This window comes from Myotis nattereri (genome assembly GCF_964212035.1).
Source record: "Myotis nattereri genome assembly, chromosome: 19".
NCBI lineage: Eukaryota > Metazoa > Chordata > Mammalia > Chiroptera > Vespertilionidae > Myotis > Myotis nattereri.
This window is the reverse complement of record NC_138095.1, coordinates 27,292,067-27,315,399: the sequence shown is the minus strand read 5'-3', so window position 1 is coordinate 27,315,399 and position 23,333 is coordinate 27,292,067. Positions and strand designations below refer to the sequence as shown.

At 60.9% G+C, this 23,333-nt stretch overlaps 1 protein-coding gene across 5 annotated transcripts; it reads left to right on the top strand.

Annotated features, from left to right (window-relative positions):
* The first annotated feature begins 998 nt into the window (after positions 1–998).
* Positions 999–22,233, top strand: RILPL1 (Rab interacting lysosomal protein like 1). Of its 5 annotated transcripts, none has more exons than XM_081113910.1 (9): positions 999–1,879; positions 7,395–7,545; positions 9,818–9,936; positions 10,737–10,958; positions 15,246–15,418; positions 16,605–16,697; positions 19,326–19,413; positions 19,696–19,714; positions 21,737–22,233. In XM_081113910.1, the coding sequence occupies exons 1-8, from the start codon at positions 1,586–1,588 to the stop codon at positions 19,705–19,707; spliced, it is 1,152 nt and encodes a 383-aa protein (XP_080970036.1). In that variant the 5' UTR covers positions 999–1,585; the 3' UTR covers positions 19,708–19,714; positions 21,737–22,233. The 5 variants fall into 5 exon arrangements, with proteins under 5 accessions (XP_080970036.1, XP_080970038.1, XP_080970034.1 ...); XM_081113912.1 differs by having other exon boundaries at positions 19,691–19,714; positions 21,737–21,758; XM_081113908.1 differs by lacking the exon at positions 19,326–19,413 and having other exon boundaries at positions 19,691–19,714.
* The last annotated feature ends 1,100 nt before the right edge of the window (positions 22,234–23,333 follow it).

The window sequence follows — 23,333 nt, the reverse complement described above, 5'->3', positions numbered from 1 at the left end:
CATCCACATCGACCGCAAGGCCAAATCGCTTTTGATGGGATCGGGAAGGTGTGGTGTATTAGGAGCTGCTAAAACCAGGTGAAACCGTTAGTACTGATCACTACCGACAACAAATAATCAATTTGAACCAAGGCACAACTAGCCTCTCCCTCACCCAGGCGGGCAAAGGGACCCCCACAGAGACCCCCTGGCCCTGGGGAACCCCAGGAGTCATCAGGCCACACTGGAGAACCGAACCCGCGGAGTAAGGAGGAAAGGAGGAAATGTTTTGAGTAATGCCTGGCACGTGGGAAGGATAAGCATTAGATGCTTTCAAACAGCAAATGCCTTTCCTGTGTTGACTTTTCAATCAACATGGAGCCAGCTTGGGGTGGGCTTTCCGGCTCCAAGGCCGCTCAAGGCCATTTTAGGGATAAGGCAGGGGCTGTGGGGGTGCAGGAGGGGGAGGAGCGGGGAGGGGTGTGGGCTCAGGAAAGGACCCCCGGTGGTGGGGGTGGGATGTCTGACGGCAGGACGAGTGGATTTAGCCAAGTCAGAAGGGCAGGGGGCGCGGGACCAGGAGACCCTGAGAGCCAAGCCGGCCGCGCCTCCCCGAAAAGTGGTCAAGTCACTGGGAGCCGGACCGCTAGTGGACGTGGCTGGGCGGCGCGGCGCCTTCGGGGCAGAGGACCCCTCCACCGTGCGCCCCTCTCCGGGGGTGGGAGGCGGGCGCCCCTCCTGGGGCGCAGGCCCCGGCTCCAGCGGGTCCGCCTCGCTTCCTCCCCAGGATGGGCCCATCCCGGGGTCCACCCCTCCACCCTCCCCAAAGCGGGGGCCGCCCCCCCGACGCGGCCATCGTCCAGGACCAGCGACCCCCATCCCTGTCGCCGCCGCCCCCGCTCCTCCGGGCTAGCCTCGGACCCCCTCCTTTCCCGGGGACGAGAGAGGCGGGGAGGAGCCAGGACCCGGCCGGGATCCAGGAGGGGGCGGTGCGTGGGGAGGGACGCGCGGGCGGGTGGAGCGGGGGTCGGCGGATGGGAGGGATCGGTGTCCGTGGGGACCCCAGGGCGCCCCCAGGCGGAAGAAGCCGGACGCGCCCCTCGCCAGGCCGGGATCTGGGCGGGGCGCGCGGCATCCCCGCGGGGGGAGTCGGTCACCCGGTCTCGCCGCCGCCAAAGTTTCCCGGAGCCGCGGCGGCCGCCCTTCCTTCCCAGGCCCTGGGCGTGGGGACGACCCGCGGGCGAGAACTGTTTCCGAGGGCAGCGCGGCCGCCTCTCCGGCCAGACCCCGTGCCTCCATAGCGCCCAACTCGGATTCCCAACTTGGGAGGCGCCGCCGGCCTGCGCACGCGCGCCTTCCTCGCCGCCGCCGCCTCCTCCTCCTCCCCCTCCTCCCCTACCTCCTCCTCCCCCGACTTGGGAGCAGGATCCGGGCCGAGCGGACGCCGGCTCCCGCGCACGGATTGCCGCCCGGGCTCCGGCTCCGGCTCCGCCCGCGCCGATGCCGGCCGCCCGCCCGCTGCGCCCCCGCCCGAGGGCCCGCTGAGCGCGGCCGGAGAGGGGCGCGGGGAGGGCGAGTTCGGGGAGTTGCACTAGTTGGCGGGGCGATGGAGGAGCAGGAGCGGGGGTCGGCGCTGGAGAAGAACGTGGCGGAGCTGACGGTCATGGACGTGTACGACATCGCGGCGCTGGTGGGCCACGAGTTCGAGCGGGTCATCGACCAGCACGGCTGCGAGGCCATCGCGCGCCTCATGCCCAAGGTCGTGCGCGTCCTGGAGATCCTGGAGGTGCTGGTCAGCCGCCACCACGTCGCGCCCGAGCTGGACGAGCTGCGCCTGGAGCTGGACCGCCTGCGCCTCGAGAGGGTGGACCGCATCGAGAAGGAGCGCAAGCACCAGAAGGTGGGCCGCGGCCGCGGGGAGCCCCCTCGGGGTCAGGGGCCCGTCGGCCCGGGGCGCGCGCACGGACGGGAAGGCAGGGGCCCGAGGAGAGCAGAGGCCACTGGGGGGCAGGCGGAGGGACCGGGTCGGGGGTGGGGAGCGCCCTGGCCCGCTCTTGCCCAGCCGGGGACACTATCCTGTACCACCCGGGGATGAAGGGCAGTTCTTTGGAGCCAGACCGGAGTTCCAATCCCACCTTGACCATTCAATAGCTTTGTGACCTCAGGCGAGCTCCTTAACCTCTCTGGGCTTGATTTCCTCGCATGTCCAAGGGTGACAGTAATAGCAGCCAACTTAGAATAGAACGTAACGAGATAGCATCTAAACGGCCCAGATAATATTACATTTTTTCAGAAATGGAATCGGCTTCCTGCCCTTCCCTGTCACCCAGGAAGAGGAGATACAAGCCCTCTTTTTCCTTCTATCTCAGGGCCCTGACAGCAGAGGGGGCGTGACTTCCAGCCCCTGGGGGACCCGGGTCCCTGGGTTCCTCTTGGCGAATCGCTTCCCAGGCTTCCTCCTGGGTTATCAGCCTGTGCTCCCAGGGGCTCTCTCCCCCTTGGTTTTATCTTCGGTTCTCACAAGGCTGTGAGGTGGGAATGATCTTCATCTCGCAGATGAAAAACGGAGGGTGTGTGTGGGGGGAGGACCTGTCCCACCTTAGTGCTGGGAGAGCCGGGTCCCCAGTGAATTCTAGTGTCTCTGGTGGTTTAAGTTGGGGAAGGATGCCCACTGGCCTGGCTCAGTGGTTCAGCGTCAGCCTCTGAACCAGGAGGTCAGGGTTCGATTCCCGGTCAGGGCACAGGCCCGGGTGGCGGGCTCCGTCCCCAGTGGGAGGCGTGCAGGAGGCGGTCGGTCCATGATTTTCTCTCATCATGGATGTTTTTCTCTCTCTCCCTCTCCCTTCCTCTGAAATCAATAAAAATATATTTTAAAAGAGTGAATTGGGGGAAGGCAATGATTTGGGGCAGATTCAAAGCTAAGCCTGTGAACAAGAATCCCTATGGGCTGGTGACTCAGGGCCTCCCCTCTGGGCCAGGCGTCCAGCTCAGGTGCCTGGAGAGGAGGAAGTGGGAGACTGGTTTCCGGTCAAGCCCTCAGCTCCGGGAAGCTCCTGTCAGACACCTTCCGCCTGGGAACAGGAGGAAACGCCTTTCCTGGGGCCCAGGTGCCTGACAGGCTCCGGCTGGCTGTGTGGCCTCAGGAAATACGCTGCGCCTCTCTGAACCCCCAGCAGGCCGTCGCCTACGGCCTAGTGCAGTGATGGCGAACCTGTGACACGCGAACTCATTTTCTTGGTTGATTTTTCTTTGTTAAATGGCATTTAAATACATAGAATAAATATCAAAAATATAAGTCTTTGTGTTACTATGGTTGCAAATATCAAAAAATTTCTATATGTGACACGGCACCAGAGTTAAGTTAGGGTTTTTCAAAATGCGGACACGCCGAGCTCAAAAGGTTCGCCGTCGCTGGCCTCGTAGGTCCTTTGAGGTCTGAGTGTTTTTTCACGGAAAATAGCCCGGGCCCAGGCCGTGTCTGCAGTCTTTTTTTTTTTTTAATGTGTTTTTGTTTTTTTAAAATATATATTTTATTGATTTTTTACAGAGAGGAAGGGAGAGGGATAGAGAGTTAGAAACATTGATGAGAGGGAAACATCCATCAGCTGCCTCCTGCACACTCCCTACTGGGGATGTGCCCGCAACAAGGTACATGCCCTTGACCGGAATCGAACCTGGGACCCTTGAGTCCGCAGGCCGACGCTCTGTCCGCTGAGCCACACCGGCCAGGGCGGTGTCTGCAGTCTTAACCGGAAGGCAGGCCCTGGGAAGCTGAGAGCACCTGTGTGTGAGGCTGGACTGGGCTTGTCCTCAGAGGTCCCTGTGCCCTGGGGTCAGGAAGGAAACTCAAGCTCCCAGGACTTGGGCAGCGCTTCCTTCCCAGGTCGCCCCGCCAGTCTGACGGCACCTGGGGCTGCAGCTGATGTCGCGCTTCCCAGGGCAGGGGCGTTGGGGCCAGACAGCCTGGTTTCCAGCCCTCCCGCCCAGGGGCTGTGTGATCTCGGGCAAGTCACCGCACCTCTCTGTGCCTCAGTATCCCCAGCTGTGAAAGGGGATAACAGTGCCCACCTCGTAGGGTTGTGGTGAGGACTATGTCATGTATGTCATGTATGTTCATGTATGTCAAGCGCTGGGACAGAGCCCAGCTCATTGCGAGGGCTTTGTTAACATTGTCTTTAGGCCCGGAGAGGTTTTCACTGGCATCAGGGACCCCACCTCCATCCCAGGCACCCCGACTCCTGCCCCAGGGGGCTCCATCTCTCAGAGAGGGAAGGATCTTTGAAACCCTCTCATGCTCTTAAAAAAAAATTTTTTTTTTTTAAATTTAATTGATTGACTTCAGAGAAGAAGGGAGGAGGAGAAAGAGAGAAACATCAATGATGAGAGTGAATCATTGACCGGATGCCTCCTGCAAACCCTCGACTGGGGATGTGCCCTGACTGGGAATTGAACCCTGAACTCCTGGTTTATAGGTCGGTGCTCAACCACTGTGCCACACTGGCCCAGCCCCTCATGCCTCTTAACAGGGACCAAGGGGCTTAGCCCAGGTCACACAGAGTCCTAGCACCCATGTCCGCACCCCCGGCTTTGGTCCTTCTGCAGCGGGGAGGCCCCCCTGGGAGACGGCGGGGGCCACCAGGCCTGGAGTGGGTGGAATGCCCGGCCAGCTGCCCTTGTCGCCTCTGGAAGGCTGTCGGCCAGGAAGCCAGCACCAGTGCGCTCAGGGGCAGGGCCTTTTTATAAACACTGAGGAGGAGGCTCATGGATCCCAGGACAACAGCCTTGTCCCCATCCCAGCCCCAGCCCCAGCCCCTTTCAGTTCTCCTGGCGAACTGAGAGAGTCCTCCGGCTCCACCCCCAGCCCGCCCCGCCCCTGCAATCTCAGAGGCTCTTCAAGGTGTTATTTCCACAATGTGGAAAATGTCCTCCATCTTATCCCTCCCTCCCTCCCTCCCTCCTTCCTTCTCCCTGGCTCCTGAGTCTGCAAGCCCATTGACAAGTCACAGCATGCTCTGCGCCTCCCGGGCGGCCTGTGAGAGAGAGGGAGAGCGGGGGGGGGGGGGGGGGTCCTCACCTGGTGGGGGGTGGGCGTTGGGGAGGCAGGAAACACAAGTGCTGGCAAGCAGCAGTGGCTGTGTGGGCCCAGTGGCTTGTAATGTAAGTAGCATATATTGTTTATTCGTTAGAATTATTTATTGAGTACCTACTGTGCGCCTGACACTGTTCTGGGAGAGAGCAGGGACCGCAGTAGGTGAGGTCTTGGCCCTCAGGGACCCTCCTTGCCAGCACAGTGCCGCCCCATGGAAATACCGTGTGGCTTGTCACATTGATGAAGAGACACAGATGAGGTTAATTTTAATAACATACCTTATTAAAAAACATTTTTATTTCAGAGAGGAAGGGAGAGGCAGAGAGGGATAGAAACATCAGTGATGAGCGAGAATCATGGATCGGCTGCCTCCTGCACGGCCCCCACGGGGGATCCGGTCCCCACCAGGGCCTGTGCCCTGACCGGGCATCGAACCCAGGCCCTGCCCTTCACCTCTCCTGTGACCCTGAGCCCGCTGTGCGAGCACTTAGTTACTGCACCCCTTTCCCCGTGCCGCGAGCTTCCTAGAGAAGGGGAGCGGACTTAGGAGCTTATTCCGGAGACAGACGGAGGCGGTGCTGCCATCCGGCCCCCGGGCCAGCTGGTGACGGGCTGTGGGAGGAGCCGCCTCAGCCCTTCCTGGTGCTGGCACTGCCAGACGGTTTGCGCCCATGAGCCATTTACCTTCACGAGGGCCCCTGGGGGGACAGATGTCCCTGGCTCCCAAAGGTTGAGTATTTGTCCAACATCAGCTAGGACCTGGCGGAGACCATTCGATCCCGGTAAGCAGGCTCCGGCGTCCACGCTTTCCCCAGCCTTCTGTGCGGGCAGCGGCGATAATGCTGCCGAGTTTGCAGTTTTACAAAATGCCAGGTTTTTTGGTAACAGCTTTATTGAATATAATTTGCATATCATGCCACTTACCCCTTATAGCATACAACTCCATGATTTTAGTCATTTCGCAGAGCTGTGCACCCATCACTACAGTCCATTTTGGAACATTCTCATTGCTCAGAAAAGAAAACCCGGATGGCCCTGGCCGGGGTGGCTCAGTGTGTGGGGCGTCATCCGTGCACCACGAGGTTGCTGGTTCGGTTCCCAGTCAGGGCGCATGCCCAGGTTGCGGGCCCCGTCCCTGATGCGGGGCGCGCAGGAGGTGGCTCTTGCTCCTCTCCCTTCCTCTCTCTCTAAAAAACACACCCATACTCCTTAATAGTCATTCCTTACCCACCTCCAGCCTCTGCCCCGGACAGCGGCCAGGCTGCTCTGCCTGTGGATTTATCTACTCGGCACGTTTCCCATGAGTGGATCCTCACTGTGTGGGCCTTCGTGTCTGGCCGCTTTCACTTAGTGGATGTTTTGTTTTTAATATTATTTTATTATTATTTTTTCTTTAATATATTTTATTGATTTTTTACAGAGAGAAAGGGAGAGAGAGAGAGAGAGAGAGAGAGAGAGAGAGAGTTAGAGACATCGATGAGAGAGAAACATCGATCAGCTGCCTCCTACACATCTCCTCCTGGGGAAGTGCCCGCAACCCAGGTACATGCCCTTGACCGGAATCGAACCTGGGACCTTTCAGTCCGCAGGCCGACGCTCTATCCACTGAGCCAAACCGGTTTCGGCTATTTTATTGTTTTTTAAATGTATTTTTATTGATTTCAGAGAGGAAGTGAGAGGGAGAGATAGAAACATCCATGATGAGAGAGAATCATGGATCGGCTGCCTCCTGCACGCCCCCCACTGGGGACCGAGCCCAAAACCCGGGCCTGTGCCCTTGACCAGCATTGAACCCGGGACCCTTCAGTCCGCAGGCCGACGCTCTACCCACTGAGCCACACCGGCCAGGCTGGTGCGATGTTTACCAGGTTCATCCACGCTGTGGCCGTGTCGGTGCTTTGCTCCTTTTCACGGCTGAGTCCTGTTAGGGCTCCTCAGCTGAGGGAAACTGACGCTCGCAGTGGCTGAGGAGCTGGCCCAGGACGCTCGAAGAGATGCCCGTGTGAGACGTACGAGGAACTCTGGGCCAGGTGGCAGCCCCCGGGGTCTTTGCAGCCTCTTGCTCCCGCTCCCTGGAGAGAAGTCTGTCCTGACTGAGGGTCTGTCCAAAGGTCAGGGGTGTGGGCTCCCCAGAGCGGCTGCTCCTTCCTCCGTCCTGTCCAGACAGGTAGCAGGTGCCGCGAGCCCGTGGCGGACCTTGGGCAGGTCTCACCTGGGCGGGTCCACACGGGAAGGGCGCCTCCTGTCGTTTGCAAAGTTGCCCTGCGGGCCAGTGCGCCCGATGCCCCAGCCCGGCAGGCCGTGACCCGCGCCCGCGCCCTCGCAGGAGCTGGAGCTGGTGGAGGACGTGTGGCGCGGGGAGGCGCAGGACCTCCTGTCCCAGATCGCCCAGCTGCAGGAGGAGAACAAGCAGCTCATGACCAGCCTCTCCCACAAGGACGTCAGCTTCTCCGAGGAGGAGTTCCAGAAGCACGAAGGTAGGAGGGGGGGGGGGGGGCGCGGGAGAAGGCTGTTCCTGCGCCCATCAGGGGGACGGTCACGGGCACAGTCCCTGAGCGATTGCGACGCTCATCTCCGAAGCCTTTTCTCCTGCGGCCACGGTCACTGCCCGAGCGGAACTGAGGGACGGACAGGAGAGGAGGTGAGGGGCTCGCTCAGCACTGTTCCCGGGGCCTCGCTTCTCTGGCTTTTCGGGGCGCTGGGGACACACATTGGCGGGGAGGGAGCAGCTGCCCCGGAGCCTGTCTCCTGTGCGGAGATAGACACGTGGACAGACAGGGAGGCCCCGCCCCGGGTGGTGGCCAGTGCTGGGCCGGCGTGGGGTCAGCCCTGACTCTGACCCTGACCCTCGGGGGCAGCGCGGGGTTCCTGGGCTTTGGGTCTTCCCTTCCCCTTCCCCATAAGAACCAGGCATTGGGCACCAGAGCGGAAGAAGTAAAATGGGGGGGCGGGGGGCCCTGGCCGGTTTGGCTCCGTGGATAGAGCGTTGGCCCTTGGACTGAGGGGTCCCGGGTTCAATTCTGGTCGAGGGCACGTACCTCCGTTGCAGGCTCGATCCCTGGCCCTGTGGGAGGCAACCAGTCGATGTGTCTCTCTCACATTGATGTGTCTCTTCCCCGCCCCCCCCTTCCACTCTCTCTAAAATCCAATGGAAAAATACCCTCGGGTGAGGATTAGCAGCAGCAGCAGACGGGGGGAGAGAGGTGCACGCGGTGCTCAGCGTGTCTGTGTGGACCTGTGTGTTCACTGCTTTGGGGTCTCCCCCCAGGAGCGGAATTGCTGGGTCCTATGGCAACTATGCTGACTTATCCAAGAACCCGTAGCCATCTTGTCTGTGACGTTTCTGCAGGGCACCCCAGGCCTCTGGGGGTGACCTGGGAACGCCCCTGCCTGCCCACGTGATGGCCCAGAGGCCTCAGGGTCCCAGGCATGGACCCGAGCGCCGGGGGCTGCGGCCTCGCCCACCGTCACCCTGTGCGTGCAGCTCCCTCCGTGTGGGAGAGCCTGCGCGTGCCGGCCGGGGTGTCGTGGACAGCCCCGTGGAGGGTGAGATTCTCGCGTGGCTCCGCGCCCAGAGGGTTCGCTGGAGAGGCTCCACCCCCACCGGGCGGATGCCAGGCATGCTGTGCCTTCCCCGGTTATTTTTATTTGCTCGGGAAACCATGGGAACACAGGGACAGCAGCATCCTTCACCCGTGAGAGGGACAGGCGCCGGGCCAGGGGTCCCTGGGAGAAGGTGTGGCCTTCGAAGTTAGACTGAGGGCCTAGGGGAGACAGGATTTAGGGGTGCCGTCGCGAGATGGGGTGAGAGGAGCCAGCCCTGCGTGGCAGGCACTGCCCTCAGAGCCCCTGGCAGCCTCCTGCCCCCGCGCCCTGGACCCTCCAGGTCCTACAGCACCTCCGCCTCTTGTCAGACCTCGGTCAGCGGGCGGCAGCGGCAGAAACTACTCGTTAGCACCTGCGGGGACCAACTGCAGGTGTCAAGCCACTGGACCAGGGAGATGGGGCTGCAAAGATACGCTCAAGGGCCCTCGCCTGTTTGGCTCAGTGGCTAGAGCAGTGGTCGGCAAACTGCGGCTCGCGAGCCACATGCGGCTCTTTGGCCCCTTGAGTGTGGCTCTTCCACGAAATACCACGTGCGGGCGCGCACGTACAGTGCGATTGAAACTTCGTGGCCCATGCGCAGAAGTCGGTATTTTGTGGAAGAGCCACACTCAAGGGGCCAAAGAGCCGCATGTGGCTCACGAGCCACAGTTTGCCGAGCACTGGGCTAGAGCATCGGCCTGCAGACTGAAGGGTCCCGGGTTCGATCCTGATCAGTTGCAGGCTTGATCCCTGGCCATGGTCAGGGTGCATGTGGCAGGCAGCCAATCGATGTGTCTCTCTCACATCGAAGTTTCTCTGTCTAGCTCTCCCCCTCCCACTCTCTCTAAAAACTAATCAATGGGAAAAATATCCTCAGGTGAGGATTAACAACAACAAAAAGATACACCCAAGGGTCTGGAAAATTCTTGGTTTCTGGACAGACAATGCCACCACCAGGGCAGGCGGACCCTGAGCTGGCGTGACTGGCCTGGCCCGGCCTGGGGTCCCTCACCTGCCGAACACTGTCCCCCAGGACCCCTGAAAGGATCAGGCGGGGCGCTGTCCCGTGAGAAAGTGCTGACGTGGGGGGGGCCGGAGCGGGGAGCTGCGCAGGGTCGCGCGGGCAGGGCGGGGCTCACCTGCAGGTCTTGCTAACCCCCCCAGGCATGTCGGAGCGGGAGCGGCAGGTGATGAAGAAGCTGAAGGAGGTGGTGGACAAGCAGCGCGACGAGATCCGCGCCAAGGACCGGGAGCTGGGCCTGAAGAGCGAGGACGTCGAGGCCGTGAGTGACCAGCCCCGCCGCGTCCCTCCTCCCGCCAGCAGGTTCCGGCCAGAGACAGAGCTCCCTCAGGGGGTTCCCGTCCCCCCCCAGGTCTCACTCCGTGGGCTCCGTGGAGTGCGGTTCCAGCCCAGGAACAGCGGGAGGGGCCTGCCTCCTGCCTCCCACACCCTGGGGAGGCCCCAGGCCCGCTCAGCCTTGGCTCAGACCCTGAGGCTTCCCCCTGGAGGGCATGGTTCCCAGGCTGCTGCAGGGACCCGTGTGTGGGGGTCTCTGCCTGAATTGGAAAAGCACACCCCTTTCTTGCCCGGCCGGCGTGGCTCAGTGGTTACGCATCGACCTATGAACCGGGAGGTCAGGGTTCAATTCCGGGTCAGGGCACAGGCCCGGGTTGCGGGCTTCATCCCCAGTGGGGGGCGTGCGGGAGGCAGCCGATCCATGGTTCTCTCTCATCATGGATGTCACTGTATCTCTATTCCTCTCCCTTCCTCTCTCTCGAAAACCAATAACAACATAATTTTAAAAAAACACACAAAACACTCACCCCTGTCTCCAGACATGTTACTTCCACCTGCTGGGAAAGTGTCTTCCTGTACTAGCAAGACACGCGTCTTCCATCTGCCATAAAGTCACCACAGTAAATAGACACATCGCCCGCCTCTGGCACCGGCAGAGCTATGTGGACACATGTCAAACCCACAGAGACGCGGGCAGTGCGAGTGGCACGCGCGGGGTGGTCTGCCTGTGCGGGCGCGGCCTGAGCCCCGCGGGGCGCCCCGTCAGCAGCCTTTCTCCCCCCGCAGCTGCAGCAGCAGCAGACGCGGCTGATGAAGATCAACCACGACCTCCGGCACCGCATCACCGTGGTGGAGGCGCAGGGCAAGGCCCTGATCGAGCAGAAGGTCGAGCTGGAGGCCGACCTGCAGACCAAGGAGCAGGAGATGGGCAGCCTGCGGGCGGAGCTCGGGAAGCTGCGGGAGCGGCTGCGGGGCGACCCCAGCCAGAACGGCGAGGAGGAGCCCGAGGTGAGTGCACGCCGGCTCGGGCTGCCTTTTCCCCGGGATGCTTTAAGGGACGGAGGCCCAGAGAGGGCTAGCCGCTGCCTGGAGGACACACAGCGGGGGGTAGAGGCAGGTCTGGGCCCCCAGCGTTGTAGCCCAGAGTAGGCAGCTCAGAGGTGGTTACGGGGCACCTGCCATTCTCCATCCATTCATTCATTCACTCACTCATTCACTCATTCATTCCAGTAACTACGATTCATACTACAAGGTCATAGCAGCACTGCTCACAATAGCCAGAAGGTAGAAACAACCTGCACGTCCACTGATGATTCATGGATAAACAAAGCGTGGTCTGTCCAATCAGTGGAATATTACTCAGCCATGAAAAGGAATGAAGTGCTGACACACGCCATAACATGCATGAACTTAGAAAACATGCTACATGAAAGTAGCCAACACAAAGGCCGCATGCTGCATGATTCCAGTGACTTGAGGTCGAGAACAGGCAAATCCACAGAGCAGAAAGCGGACGGTGGCTGCAGGGTCTGGGGGCCGGGGGTGGGGGGCGATGGGGAGTGAGTGCTAGGGTTTCCCTTGAGTGATGAAAATTTCTGGAATTAGTGGTGATGGTCGCACAACTCAATGGACTAAAAACACCGAATTCTGTTCTTTTAAAAGAGTGGATTTTATGGTACATAAATTACATTTTATTTTTTAAATAATTTTATTGATTTCAGAGAGGAAGGGAGAGGGAGAGAGAGAGAGAAGCATCCATGATGAGAGAGAATCATGGATCAGCTGCCTCCTGCATGCCCCACCCTGGGGATGGAGCCCGCAACCCGGGCCTGTACCCTGACTGGGAATTGAACCCTGACCTCCTGGTTCATAGGTAGATGCTCAACCACTGAGCCACGGGCCAGGCTGTGTGGTCTTTTAAGTACGCAAGGAAAGCAGACAGGAGCCATCGGGTGAGGCCGGGTTGCGGGCTGAATTCGCACAGTTGGTCCCCTTCGCTGGGCCTGGGGCACAGGAAGGGGCCATGACGGGCCCAGGCAGCAGGGAGCGTGCACAGGGGGCCTGGCCTCGGGATGGAGGCCCTGATGGAGGCGTGCCCTCCCTGACGCCTCTGCACAGGCCACACTGCCTGTTGGCCGGGCTCCCCAGGGAGCAGCGGGCCGGGCTCCTCCCCCCGGCTGTGCCCAGGGCGCCTCGCGGGAGCAGCGGACCATCCGAGATAACCCAGGCCACCGCCACGGTCCCTGGTGCGGTAAGCCTAGAAGGCCCGCTGCTGATCGGCCGATGGCGGCTGGGACGGGCGATCGGGGCTGCCCCAGGCACTGCATCAGGACCCGTGGCCTCCGGAGAAGCCCGAGCCCCCAGCTGTCCCTCCTCTGCCCCCAGGCAGCGGCCCCAGAGGCAGGACCTGATGGCCAAGCTTCCTGGGAAGCCCCCAAGTTCTAAGGGGCTCAGACACTCCCTGTGAAACAGCCTTCCCTCCTCCAGTGAGAGCGCTCGGGCTCCGAGGAGCCTTCGGTGGGGCTGATGGCAGCCTCTGGGCTGAGCAAGGGGAGATGCCGGCTTGAGAGCGGTGTTTATAGGGTCCCCCATGTGAGCAGTGTTTATAGGGGTCCCCCAGTCCGGCGGGAAGGGCTCCTAGGCATATTGTTGGGTTATCGAGGGCGAGATGGAGAAACACAGGCCCGGAGAGGGGCCGGCAGCGCGCCCAAAGGCCTCTGGGAAGGGAAGCCTCCCTCAGTTTATTTATATATTTTAATTGATTTCAGAGAGGCAGGGCGAGGGGCAGAGAGACGGAAACAGCAGTGATAAGAGGGAATTACTGATCAGCTGCCTCAGGTACGCCCCCTGCACCCTGAGCATGTGCCCTGACCGGGAGTCGAGCCGTCAGCCACCTGGCAGCACCAGCCAGGCTCATTTTGTGAACACATTCATTTGTGTTGGATAAGGCTGACAGAGCACTGTGCGGTTGAGGGTGTGCACGTGCTGACTGGTTGGTTAGTGTCCTGCAGTGTGAGGCCACCGGAGCGTCAGCCCAGCTTCCATCACGCACAGCACTGCCCCTTCCTTTCTGTGGTGGGTAACCCGCCAGCGTCTTGTCTGCTGGCTGGCACTTCCCGGCTCTGGGCATCCTCTTGAGGGCTTCTCACCTTCCTGGGGGAGGAGGGGGAGGACATGCCTGTCACATGGCCCCTCCCAGAGACTCAGGAACCTGGGATCTGCCCCAGTGACGGCAGGACCTGAGTTCTGGGGAGGGAGGGCCTGGAAGGAGTGTGGAGCCTGAGATGGGGCCACCAAAGGGGCCCCTGAGGCCTCAGGGGCCGAGGCCGAGAAGGAAAAAGCTGTGGGGAGTCAGCAGCCGTGGGAAGAGCAGGAACCGAGAGTAGCAGCTACGCAGCAACAGTGTCCCCGTGCGGGTCCAGTGGGACCCAATCTTCCCATTTTTATCCAAAAGGAAGCCCCAAACCTAAGCTTTAGTGAAGTCTTCTGATCTAAACTCTCTGGCCACTGATTAAAAGTCTTAGAATACAGTCAGAGCCAAACAAAATGAGGGGCAGAGACGGGGGGTGGAGGGAGGCATAGTTCCTAGCAAACTCCTACACATCCGTCAAGACCCCATGCACGGAGACCACATCTGCAGTAACGCCTTCTGCGACCCTCCGTAGAGCTGGGTGTCTCGCACCCTTTCACTGTGCTTGTTACCCTGTGAGTTTCCATTTATGTGGCTCTTCCCTCCACCTGCACATTCCTGTCTGATTCATCTCATTAGCTCAGTGGCCAGCAGCGCAAGGTTAACGCTTCACGCGGGTTGAATGCGTGTTAGACATTCAGGGACGCTCCGTGGTTAACCCGGGCAGGGGAAGAGACATGTCGCCATTAGTGAGCTCCTGCTGTGTGCCGGGCACCGGCCACCCGGGTCGTGGGTGGGGGCACCGTCAGTCTAGCTGTGCAGAGGGCTACCTTCACCACAGCCCAGCTGGAGGCGTGTCCCGCACACGCACTTTCCTGGGAGGCGAAGTCCTCCTGCACTTCCTCCCCTGGTCCCTGGGTGGGCGGGGGCCCTACTCTGATCCCCAGCTGGTGTGTGTGTAGGGGTGTCAGGTTGGGTTTCCTGCTGCCCTGCCGCCTGCTGACTCCGGGTCCCCCCCTCCCCCCACCCCGCCCCCTTGCCTGCCAAGTGGCCCTTCTGTCACCTGACCTGCCCCGAGGGGGGGTGTCTGCTTTCAAGTGTCCTTTCCCAGAACGGCCTGTCCAGCTCCCAGGATGCCTTCTGGAGCCCAGCACCCCAGCCCCGCCCCTGACCCAGGCCGCGTCCCCTTGGCCTGTGCCGCTGTGGGGTGTTTGTTTTGGGGGGTTGGGGAGGGTCTTTATTTCAATCCCTCATTCTCCTGTTCTGGAGTGTTCCCTCTCGTCCTGAGCTTTTCCTCCTTTTTTTATTTTATTGATTTCAGAGAGGAAAGGAGAGAGAGAGAGAGAGAGAGAGAGAGAGAGAGAGAGAGAGAGAGAGAAACATCAGTGATGAGAGAATCATGGATCGGCTGCTTCCTGCACGTCCCCCACTGGGGATGGAGCCTGCAGCCCAGGCCTGTGCCCTGACCGGGAATCGAACCGTGACCTGGTTCATAGGTCGACGCTCAGCCACAGAGCCATGTCAGTGGGCTTATCGTCATTTGTTTAAAGTTCCTTTTTCTGGCAGAGGGTGGGAGGACCAGGTTTGGATCTGGCCTGGATCAGGTGACTTAGCATGCTGGGATCCGTCCGTGTGACCCTCTGCCCCCACCCCCTGAGCTGGGCTTCCACTGAACCCCAGGGAACATGCCCACGGCCACGGGGGAGAAAGGGCTCGACCAGAAGGCTGGTCACAAGTGGGAAGAGGCACGTGACTTAATCACAAATGGAAAGGTAGAGCGAATTATGCGCAGGCGCTGATCCCAGCTGCTCTGGCCCGATCGATCGATCGCAGCGGGCTGAGAGAGGCTGGGAGAGGGGCACAGCGGGTCTGAGGTGGCGGCCTTGGTGTGCGGATTCTCCTCCTTGGCCGCCTCTGAATGCAGCTGGTAATGAAGCCCCGAGTCAGGTGGGGAGGCGCGGGGTCTGGTGTCCGGTTGGGCAATTGAGAAGGCAGACAATGGACAGGTGGCCGCCGGCTTTTGTCCCCAGAGGACTTCCCAGAAGGGGAGCGGAGGCCGCGGGTGCCTAAAATAGCGCCCTGGGCGAGCTGCCGGGGCCGGGAGGGCGGGCAGTGGGCGTGACAGGACGCTGCCAGGAGCTCAGCAGCGTCTCTGCCTCCTGCAGGCGGCGCCCTGCGCGGAGGAGAGCATCTCGGAGGCGGAGAGGGCGGCCATGGACCTCAAGGACCCCAATCGGCCCCGCTTCACGCTGCAGGAGCTGCGGGACGTGCTGCACGAGAGGAACGAGCTCAAGGCCAAGGTGTTCTTGCTGCAGGAGGAGCTGGCGTACTATAAGAGGTGAGCCTCCGGGAGCCCCGCGGCCCCGGGGTCGTGGGGAGCCTTCTGGTCGCGCCCTTGCTCCCCCGGGGGCACGCTCCCTGGGGCTCAGTGGAAGCCCAGCGGCCCCCGGGGGTCGTGCGGAGCCTGGGGACAGTGAGCTCCTAGAAGACAAGGGTTGCATCTGCGTCTGTTCTGGGGCCTCTCTCTGGCCGAAGTCTCATTCTGGGAAGGCTTCATGGAGGAGGTGGCATTTGAACGGGGCTTGCTCTAACGGAGAGGGTACCTACAGGACGGGGGTGGGGGGGGTGGGGGGGGGAGGGGCGGGTGGCGTATTCCAGACGGGAGAAAACACAAAGGCATGCAGACCAGCATTTGCAGGGACAGGAAACAGGAAGTACAGTGGCACCTCGTTTCTCGAACTTACTTGGTTCCGGAGGCTGTTGGAAAGCCGACTCTTTTTTCCCCGTTAGAAATCGTGTAAATTGAATTAATTCGTTCTGGACCCCAAAGGATTCCGTTTTAACCTTCCTTATATTCAGAACTTGTCTCTTGTGCTGTGGAATCTGTAAAGAAACACTTTACAAACTAAGAGGACACGAAATGTAAATGAGCATTTAACGAAAAGGAAAGGAAATTACCGTAAAAAAGGAAAATTTAACGATCATGATAAGCAGCAACAGAAGCAAAAAGAACCTGTTCTCGAACAGCTTCTAAGCCTTTCCCAGCGCGACTCGCTGAGACGTTCAGTGGGAAACCCTCACTCCTGCGTATTCTCTCCCCTGTCCCCTGAGGTGCTGGCTGCGCGTACGGGGGTATCTGCACGAAAGGGCGTCGGGTGGAGAAGGGAATTGTTCGAGGTGGGGGACGGTCGAGAAACGAGGTTCCGCCGTAGTTCTCTTTGGCTGGAATCTTCAAAGGAAACTGGAAATGGAGATGTGGGTCCCGTCCCTGAGATGCCGCACACGGTCCCAAAGCCAAGGGGTCCCAGGCCCCTGTGCCCGTCGCCTGCAGGGCCCCTCCCTGCTCACTGCCATGCCCCCCTCCCCCAGGGGCAGCCCCCCAGGCAGAGGCCACTGGTGCCAGCCTCCGGGGCCCCCTTATTCCAAGTGCAAGTCCTCCCAGGCCATCAGACAACACCCTTCTGGAATGTTCCAGCTCTCCTGGAATTTTTGACTCTTGCCTTCCGCCTCTCACCCCCTTCCAGTGAAGAAATAGAAGAGGAAAATCGAATACTCCAGCCCCCGCCCATCGTCCACCCGAGAATGTCCCCCCAGCCGGAGTCTGGGATCAAGCGACTGTAAGTGACGAGCTTCCGGCCCACGGCTGCTCGCTGGCGGCTGCCCTGGCAGCTCCCTGGCCTCTCACACCTCCTGGGCACCTGCCCCAGGGCCAGGCTTGTCACTAACCAGCTCCTGCTGAGACAGGCCTAACCGGGCGCATGGGGCCTGCCCTTGACTTGAGTTCACCTCTGTGTGGGTGCCGAGTCCTCCTGGGGTCCCTGGGCAGAGGTGTGGGGAAGGCTTGCTTGAGTGGGTCTGGTGGGGTGTGTCCTTGAGGCTGGGGGCAGGGGGGGCGTGGCTCCTGCTGCTTAAGGGCTTGGAACCCCAGCTCGAGAGGTGAGGAATGGGCTCAGGTCCACCCCGCATCTCTGCGTTGCTCTGGGGACTCACCCACCTGTCCCTCCGTACCTTCATTGATTAGTTATTGGTGCGTAATGCATGCAGAGTCAGGCCCGGGGCGCTGTGAGGACACGCAAGGAAGAGCAGCCTATCCTTGCCTCAACTAGACTTACAGCTACTGCAGTGTTGTTGGTTTTTAATATATTTTTATTGATGTCAGAGAGGAAGGGAGAGGGAGGGAGAGAGAAACATCAGTGATGAGAGAGAATCATGGATCGGCTGCCTCCTGCACGCCCCACACTGGGGATCGAGCCTGCAACCCGGGCCTGTGCCCTGACTGGGAATCAAACCTTGACTCCTGGTTCCTAGGTTGATGCTCAACCACTGAGCCACGCCGGCCAGGCCTACATCAGTGTTTCTTTGCATCAAAAGAGCCTTTGAGATTGTGATGAGAGTTTATAAACCGGCTTGGAGCACTTGAGCGACGTTGTCTTCCCCCCGAGTCAGGGGTGGCTCTGAGCTGGGACCCTTCACCCCATTTCTCAGAAGAAAGTGAGGCCCTGGGAGTCGGGACTTAACCCAGGCCCTTTGTCTGCCACCCGGGCTGTCCCACCTCCTCCCGGCCCCGCCCCGCCCCCCCACTTGAGTCGCCAGCTGTGGGCCGGCTGCCCAGTTCCCTTATCTCTCCAGGCCCACAAGCCCCAGGCGCCAGTGTCTGCATTTCTGGGCTGAACCACTCGAGGGAACCAGAAACTCCGCTGCCAGTCAAAACAATGTGCCCAGAGGATGGTCCAAGAATAGCTTGTGATCGCGCAGCTGCTGGCCCCGAGGCCGGCTGGCACTGAGGCCGGCTGGCACTGCCGGGCAGGTCACGCGGGAGCGTCTGAGCGACTCCAGCTGTCCCCAGTGGACACCAGGCACCGGTGCCCCCTCTGTGTGGCCCCAGCCCCCGATCGGGGTCCCAGGGACCCACACAGCTGCTTCCTGCGGCTCAGAGCGGAGGGGCTGGCCGGAGGCAGGAAGCAGGCAGAGGGGGGCCAGGGAGGCGGCGGGTCAGACAGCGGCCACCAGGGGTACAGCGGTAGGGGCAGCGGGGCCTCCCACCACCCTCCCGCTTCAGCCTGGAAACAGCTGGGGCCGCGCCTGGTTTGCCTCCAGAGTTAAAACCAGCTGCAGGGCACCCAGGACGCAGCTGCCTCCTGGCGGGCCGTTCCCTGGAGGGAGGTGATTCTGCAGGGGCTCCCACCGGGAGGCAGGGGCGCCCATTCAGGGGCCACACAGGCCCGTGTCCCAGGGCCCCTGCGCGTCAGTCTGGCCGGCGTGTGTCCAGGCAGAAGGCCCAGCCACGTCTAGGGCCATCCCCACACAAAGCCTGTGTCTTTGGGGCGCACTGTCATGCTGAGAGGGGGTTCTGGCGAAAGTAGGTGCAGGACCATGTGGCTTGGAGCCCCTGGAAAGCTGACTGTGCCCTCTGGTTTGGCCGGGGGCGGGCCCATCATTTGGCAGAAGGCATCCCCTCTTCTCACCATCACGTGAGCAGCCGTCCAGGGGGTCCTGCCCAGATGCCAGCCACTCTGGGGTGCGCATCAAAGGCGATCCACACACAGAGACTCCCACCCTCATCCGAGACAGTTCGTTTATGTCCTTTCCCAGCCAACCTCCCAGAAAAACCCAAAAAGAGAAAAAGCCAAGCTGTTCAAAATACGCGGCAGTGGATTGGTTGGCGCTCCTGGTTGTCCTGGCCCAGCTAGGGGCCCGACGCGCTCTCCTGTCGGCGGCCGTCCTGCCCCAGGCCTGCCCTGCCCGTCCTCCCTTGGGGGCCGTCACCTGCCTGGTTCTCACCTGCCGGGTGGTTTGCTGGGGACCAGGCGGCTTACACCACAGACAGGCTCCTCGCTGTGCAGGCTAGAAGTCCAAGGCCAGGGTGTCGCAGGTCCTTCCTCCTGAGGCCGTGAGGGAGCGTCTGCCCTGCCCTCTCTCCTGGGGCTGGTGTTGGCTTTTGTTGGCTTCTAGAACCTTCACCTGACCTCCCCCTTGGCCGTCCTTCCTGTGTGCATGTCCATCTCCACACCCCCCTTTACAAGGACCCTGCTCCCCTGTAACCTCATCTTGACCAAGTACATCTGAGGGACCCTGTTCCCACAGGATCACCTTCGGAGGCCCCGGCTTAGGACAGCGTGGGGGGAGGGGAGGGGCACAGCTCTGCCGTCACACGGGCCCGGCCGCCCTCCCGGTGCTCGGGGCAGGCCTCCTTCCGTGTCTCCGCCTCTTCATCGCTGTCTGTCTGTCTGTCCTTTTCCGAGCAGGATCTTTACAGCCATAATGCCCATGGTAGCGGCTGGACTGATCCTCGACGACCCCACCCTGCAGCCCGTGCGACGACTCGTGTCCCTCGTAGGCACTGGGTGTTTCTGATCTGGTTTTGAGCTTGGCCTGGGGCTTGTGTGCTGCTGCGGCTGCCGCTGGGCTGGCCCGTGCCCTTGGCCGCACTGGCTGCATGGCCGCCACCTGCGTGTCCCCGGGGCAGTGGGTGTGGAGCGCGGTCTCAGACGTGCCGCTCAGGGCGCCCGATGTGCTCACCTCGTGAGGCCCGGGCGTCCCGGCTCTGCCCACCGATAACTCTCTCTGTCTTTTCTGTTTCTGTTCTAAACCCACCTTGTCCGTGGTCCAGTAAAGAAGGTCCTTTAAGTGACGGGTCAGTAACCATGCCCACTGCGACCCCCAGCCCTCGCCCACCCCCGCGACACTAACACGTGTTCTCAGTCTCCACGCCCAGCTTTCTAAACTTCTGTGTTTGCCAAGCTGACAGCAGGAAGCTAGTCGATCTGGCTTTTTAAAAAAATATTTTTAATTGATTTATAGAGAGAGAAACATCATGAGACGGGAACATCATCGATCGGCTGCCTCCTGCACGCCCCTCACTGGGGATGGAGCCCGCTACCCGGGCCTGTGCCCTGACCGGGAATCGAACCCTGACCTCCTGGTTCATAGGCTGATGCTCAACCCCTGAGCCACGCCAGTCGAGCTGATCTGGCTTTTTTTTTTTTTTTTTTAAAGGAAAAGCAACGGAGGGACCTATGTGCTGATTCCCTCCGTGTCCCCTTGGACGGAAGTGGCACGTGGCTGGCCTGCTTACCTGAGGGGGGCGGAGGGGGCACGTGACAGCTGTGTGGCTGCTGTGTTTGTGGCCGGCTTGTTGCCCTGACGACCCCTGGAGCGAGCTCACATGTGGCCCGGGGTGCAGGCTGTGCCTCCGTCAGCCCCTCGCGCACCTGTCACGGAAGAGGTCGTAGCCGGGAGGGAGGGGTTTCCCGACAGATCCACTCGCCCCAGGCCTGCGAGGAAGGACCACATATTCCCGCTGGGAGGTGGTTGCAGGGCCGAGTAGCCACGGAGGAGGCCAGTCATGTCACCCAGGTGGGACTCACACTGAGCCCCATGGGCCACAGTATGCAGGCCTGCGCACGCGCACGCACGCACACACACACACACACACACGCACGCACACACACAGCGAACAGGCGAGCAGACAGGGAACCACACACAGTGGATCTGCAGCTGGGGTTTCTCGGTGGCTCCTCCCTGCCCCTGTGCCTGGGAAGTGTGGCTGAGCAGTTGGGTCGCTGACCAAGGTCAGAAACCACGACTCAGGAGGAGAACTTGGTGAGGATCAAAGGAACCTGTTGGAGGCGGGGAGTTCGGAAAGGGGTTAGAAGCCCTCCCAGGGGGCCAGCCAGGTGCACGGTCGGGCCCAGGTCTCTGCCCAGGAGGAGGCCACAGACCTCGTTAGAAACGGCCTGTGATGCCACCTTCATCTTCTGGGCATTGGCTGGTGCACTCCGATGGATCAGTGATCAGTAGGCAGCTGTTTTCAAAAGGCCTCGTGGTCTACATTCAGGTTTTTTTTTAATATGTTTTTATTGATTTCAGAGACTGGAGAGGGAGAGAGAAACATCAATGAAGAGAGAGAACCCTGGATCGGCTGCCTCCTGCACGCCCCACACTGGGGATCGAGCCCGCAACCCGGGCACGTGCCCTGACCGGGAATTGAACTGGTGACCTCCTGGTTCATAGGTCGACGCTCAGCCGCTGAGCCACACTGACCAGGGCCAGGCTACAGTTGCTGTTTCTCACAAGGTGACAGCTCCGCCAGGCTTCCACCATAAGTCAGTTTTTGACGCTCCAGAATGACGTCTCCCAGGTTGCACTCACGTCCAATAGTCGCGGTGTTTCCCTAATCGGAGAGCCACATGTCCCGTCCGTGGGTTTTTAATCGTCTCGTTTTCCTTACATCCCTGCTTTTGCCTCCTCCCGAGCAGTAACATCCAGGCCAGCTGGGCTCTGAGGTGTGCTGATTCGTTCCATAAACACATCGTAACTACATACGGAAACGTTGGCCTGCTCGCCCCACGCCTCTCACACGCGTGGCCTCAGGCTCAGCTCCCCGCCTCCTGAGGCTGAGGCGGCCGAGAGGAGGCTTCCAGCAGCCCTTCGCCTCCGCCAGTGGGGCGGCCCTCCTAGGGGGCGGGAGGAGGTGGTGCGCTCCCCATCCACACCGTCCCCTCCAAGGGCCCGTGACCGTGACACCAATCCCTGCTGCTTTCCAGCTTAACTCCGCCCGCACCCCCTGTGCTCCTTCCTCCCGGGCCTGGGTTTGCTCCGCCCGTTTGCCGCCCTGTGCCCCGAGGGCGGCACTCACGGTTCTCTTCCCCTGCAGGTTTAGCTTCTTCTCCCGGGATAAGAAGCGCCTGGCCACCACGCAGCGGGGCCCGCACGGCCAGGAGTCCTTCGGCCAGTGGGCCCGCGCCCACCGGGACGACGGCTACACGGAGCAGGCACAGGAGGCCCTGCAGCACCTGTGAGCCGGCCGCCGCCCTCGGACCCGCGCCCGCGCCCGGCGCCACGGGCCTGCCACGCACCCAGCGGGCCTGCCACGGACCCGGCGGCCCAGGGCTCGCGGCCTCGCACGCCCCTCGGGTCAGGTGCCCCTCCAAACGGAGCCTCAGACAGACTGTCCGCGCGAGGAAGCACGTGGAAAACTTGCCAAACGCTGCAGAGTGTGTGTGGACACCAGGCCCTCCCGTGTGTCGTGGGCGACTGTGGCCCCTCGGTTTCTATTTAATACGCGCGTGCGCGCGCGCGGAGGCCAGACTTCTGCATTAACTCGGTAACACAAGCTTCTTTACGCCAAATACACCCCTTGCCGCTGTTGAACTGCCGCGTGGCTGCTGGGGGGATTCTAGGCCAGGGGTCCCATGGTCGCCTTGGTCTTTTTTTTTTTTTTGTCCTCACCAGAGGGCATTTTTCCACTGATTTTTAGAGAGAGTGGAAGGGAGGAAGAGAGACAAGAGAAAGAGACACACATGGATCGGTTGCCTCCCACATGGTCCCCCGTCGGGGATCAAGCCTGCAACCGAGGCACCAGCCCACCCCCTTCCGTCTGTGGGCGACGCTCTGTCCACTGAGCCAACCGGCCAGGTCTCACCTGGCGCGTCGAGTGGCACGCACTGAGGCGCCCCCCCTGGAGGTGACTCAGACAGGGCCTCACCTGGGGGAAATGGTTCCAACTCCACCTGACCTTGTCCTTCACATGCAAGGGCAGGGCCACTTCGTTACATACTGGACTCTGGTTGCTAAGAAACCAGCCATCAGTCAGTTCTCCCTCCAGACTCTGTTTCCAGATTGCTGGAGAGAACCATCAGGAAAGCTGCTGTAGGGCAGGGTGGGGCCTCCTTCCGCCCAGGGCCATGGGACATTCATTACATCATTCTTAGGCCATACGAAATTATCAGCGGAAACATTAGCCTGCTCTATTTGGTCAAACATTTAATTAACTCACCCCTAGTGCCTTGGCAGGGCCCCGATTTCGAGGGGCTCATACAGCCCGCGGGCGGGACGTTCCCCACCCTGCTGTAGAGCCTGGTTTTCAGAGCTTACTGCCCATTGGAATGACTAGAGGCTCAGTGCATGAATTCATGCACCGATGGGGTCCCTCGGCCTGGCCTGCGGGGATCCGGCCGAAACCGGCTCTCCGACATCCCCCCAAGGGGTCCAGATTTCGAGGAGGAGGTTCTCGGGTGACGCATCCCGGAATTGGGCTTTCTCCTCTCTGGTTCTGGATGCATTACCCGAAAACCACAGCTGCCAAGTCACTGCAGCTCAATAGGCTCCTGTGTTGAGCGTCTGCCCCCTGGTGGTCATTGTGCATCATAGCTTCTGGTCGGACGGTCGCTTAGGTTTTTATAGATGTAGATTCCCAGAGAGTGAAAAGCACATGCACCAAGGAATCTCCCGCCCGCACCCCCCTCCGCCAC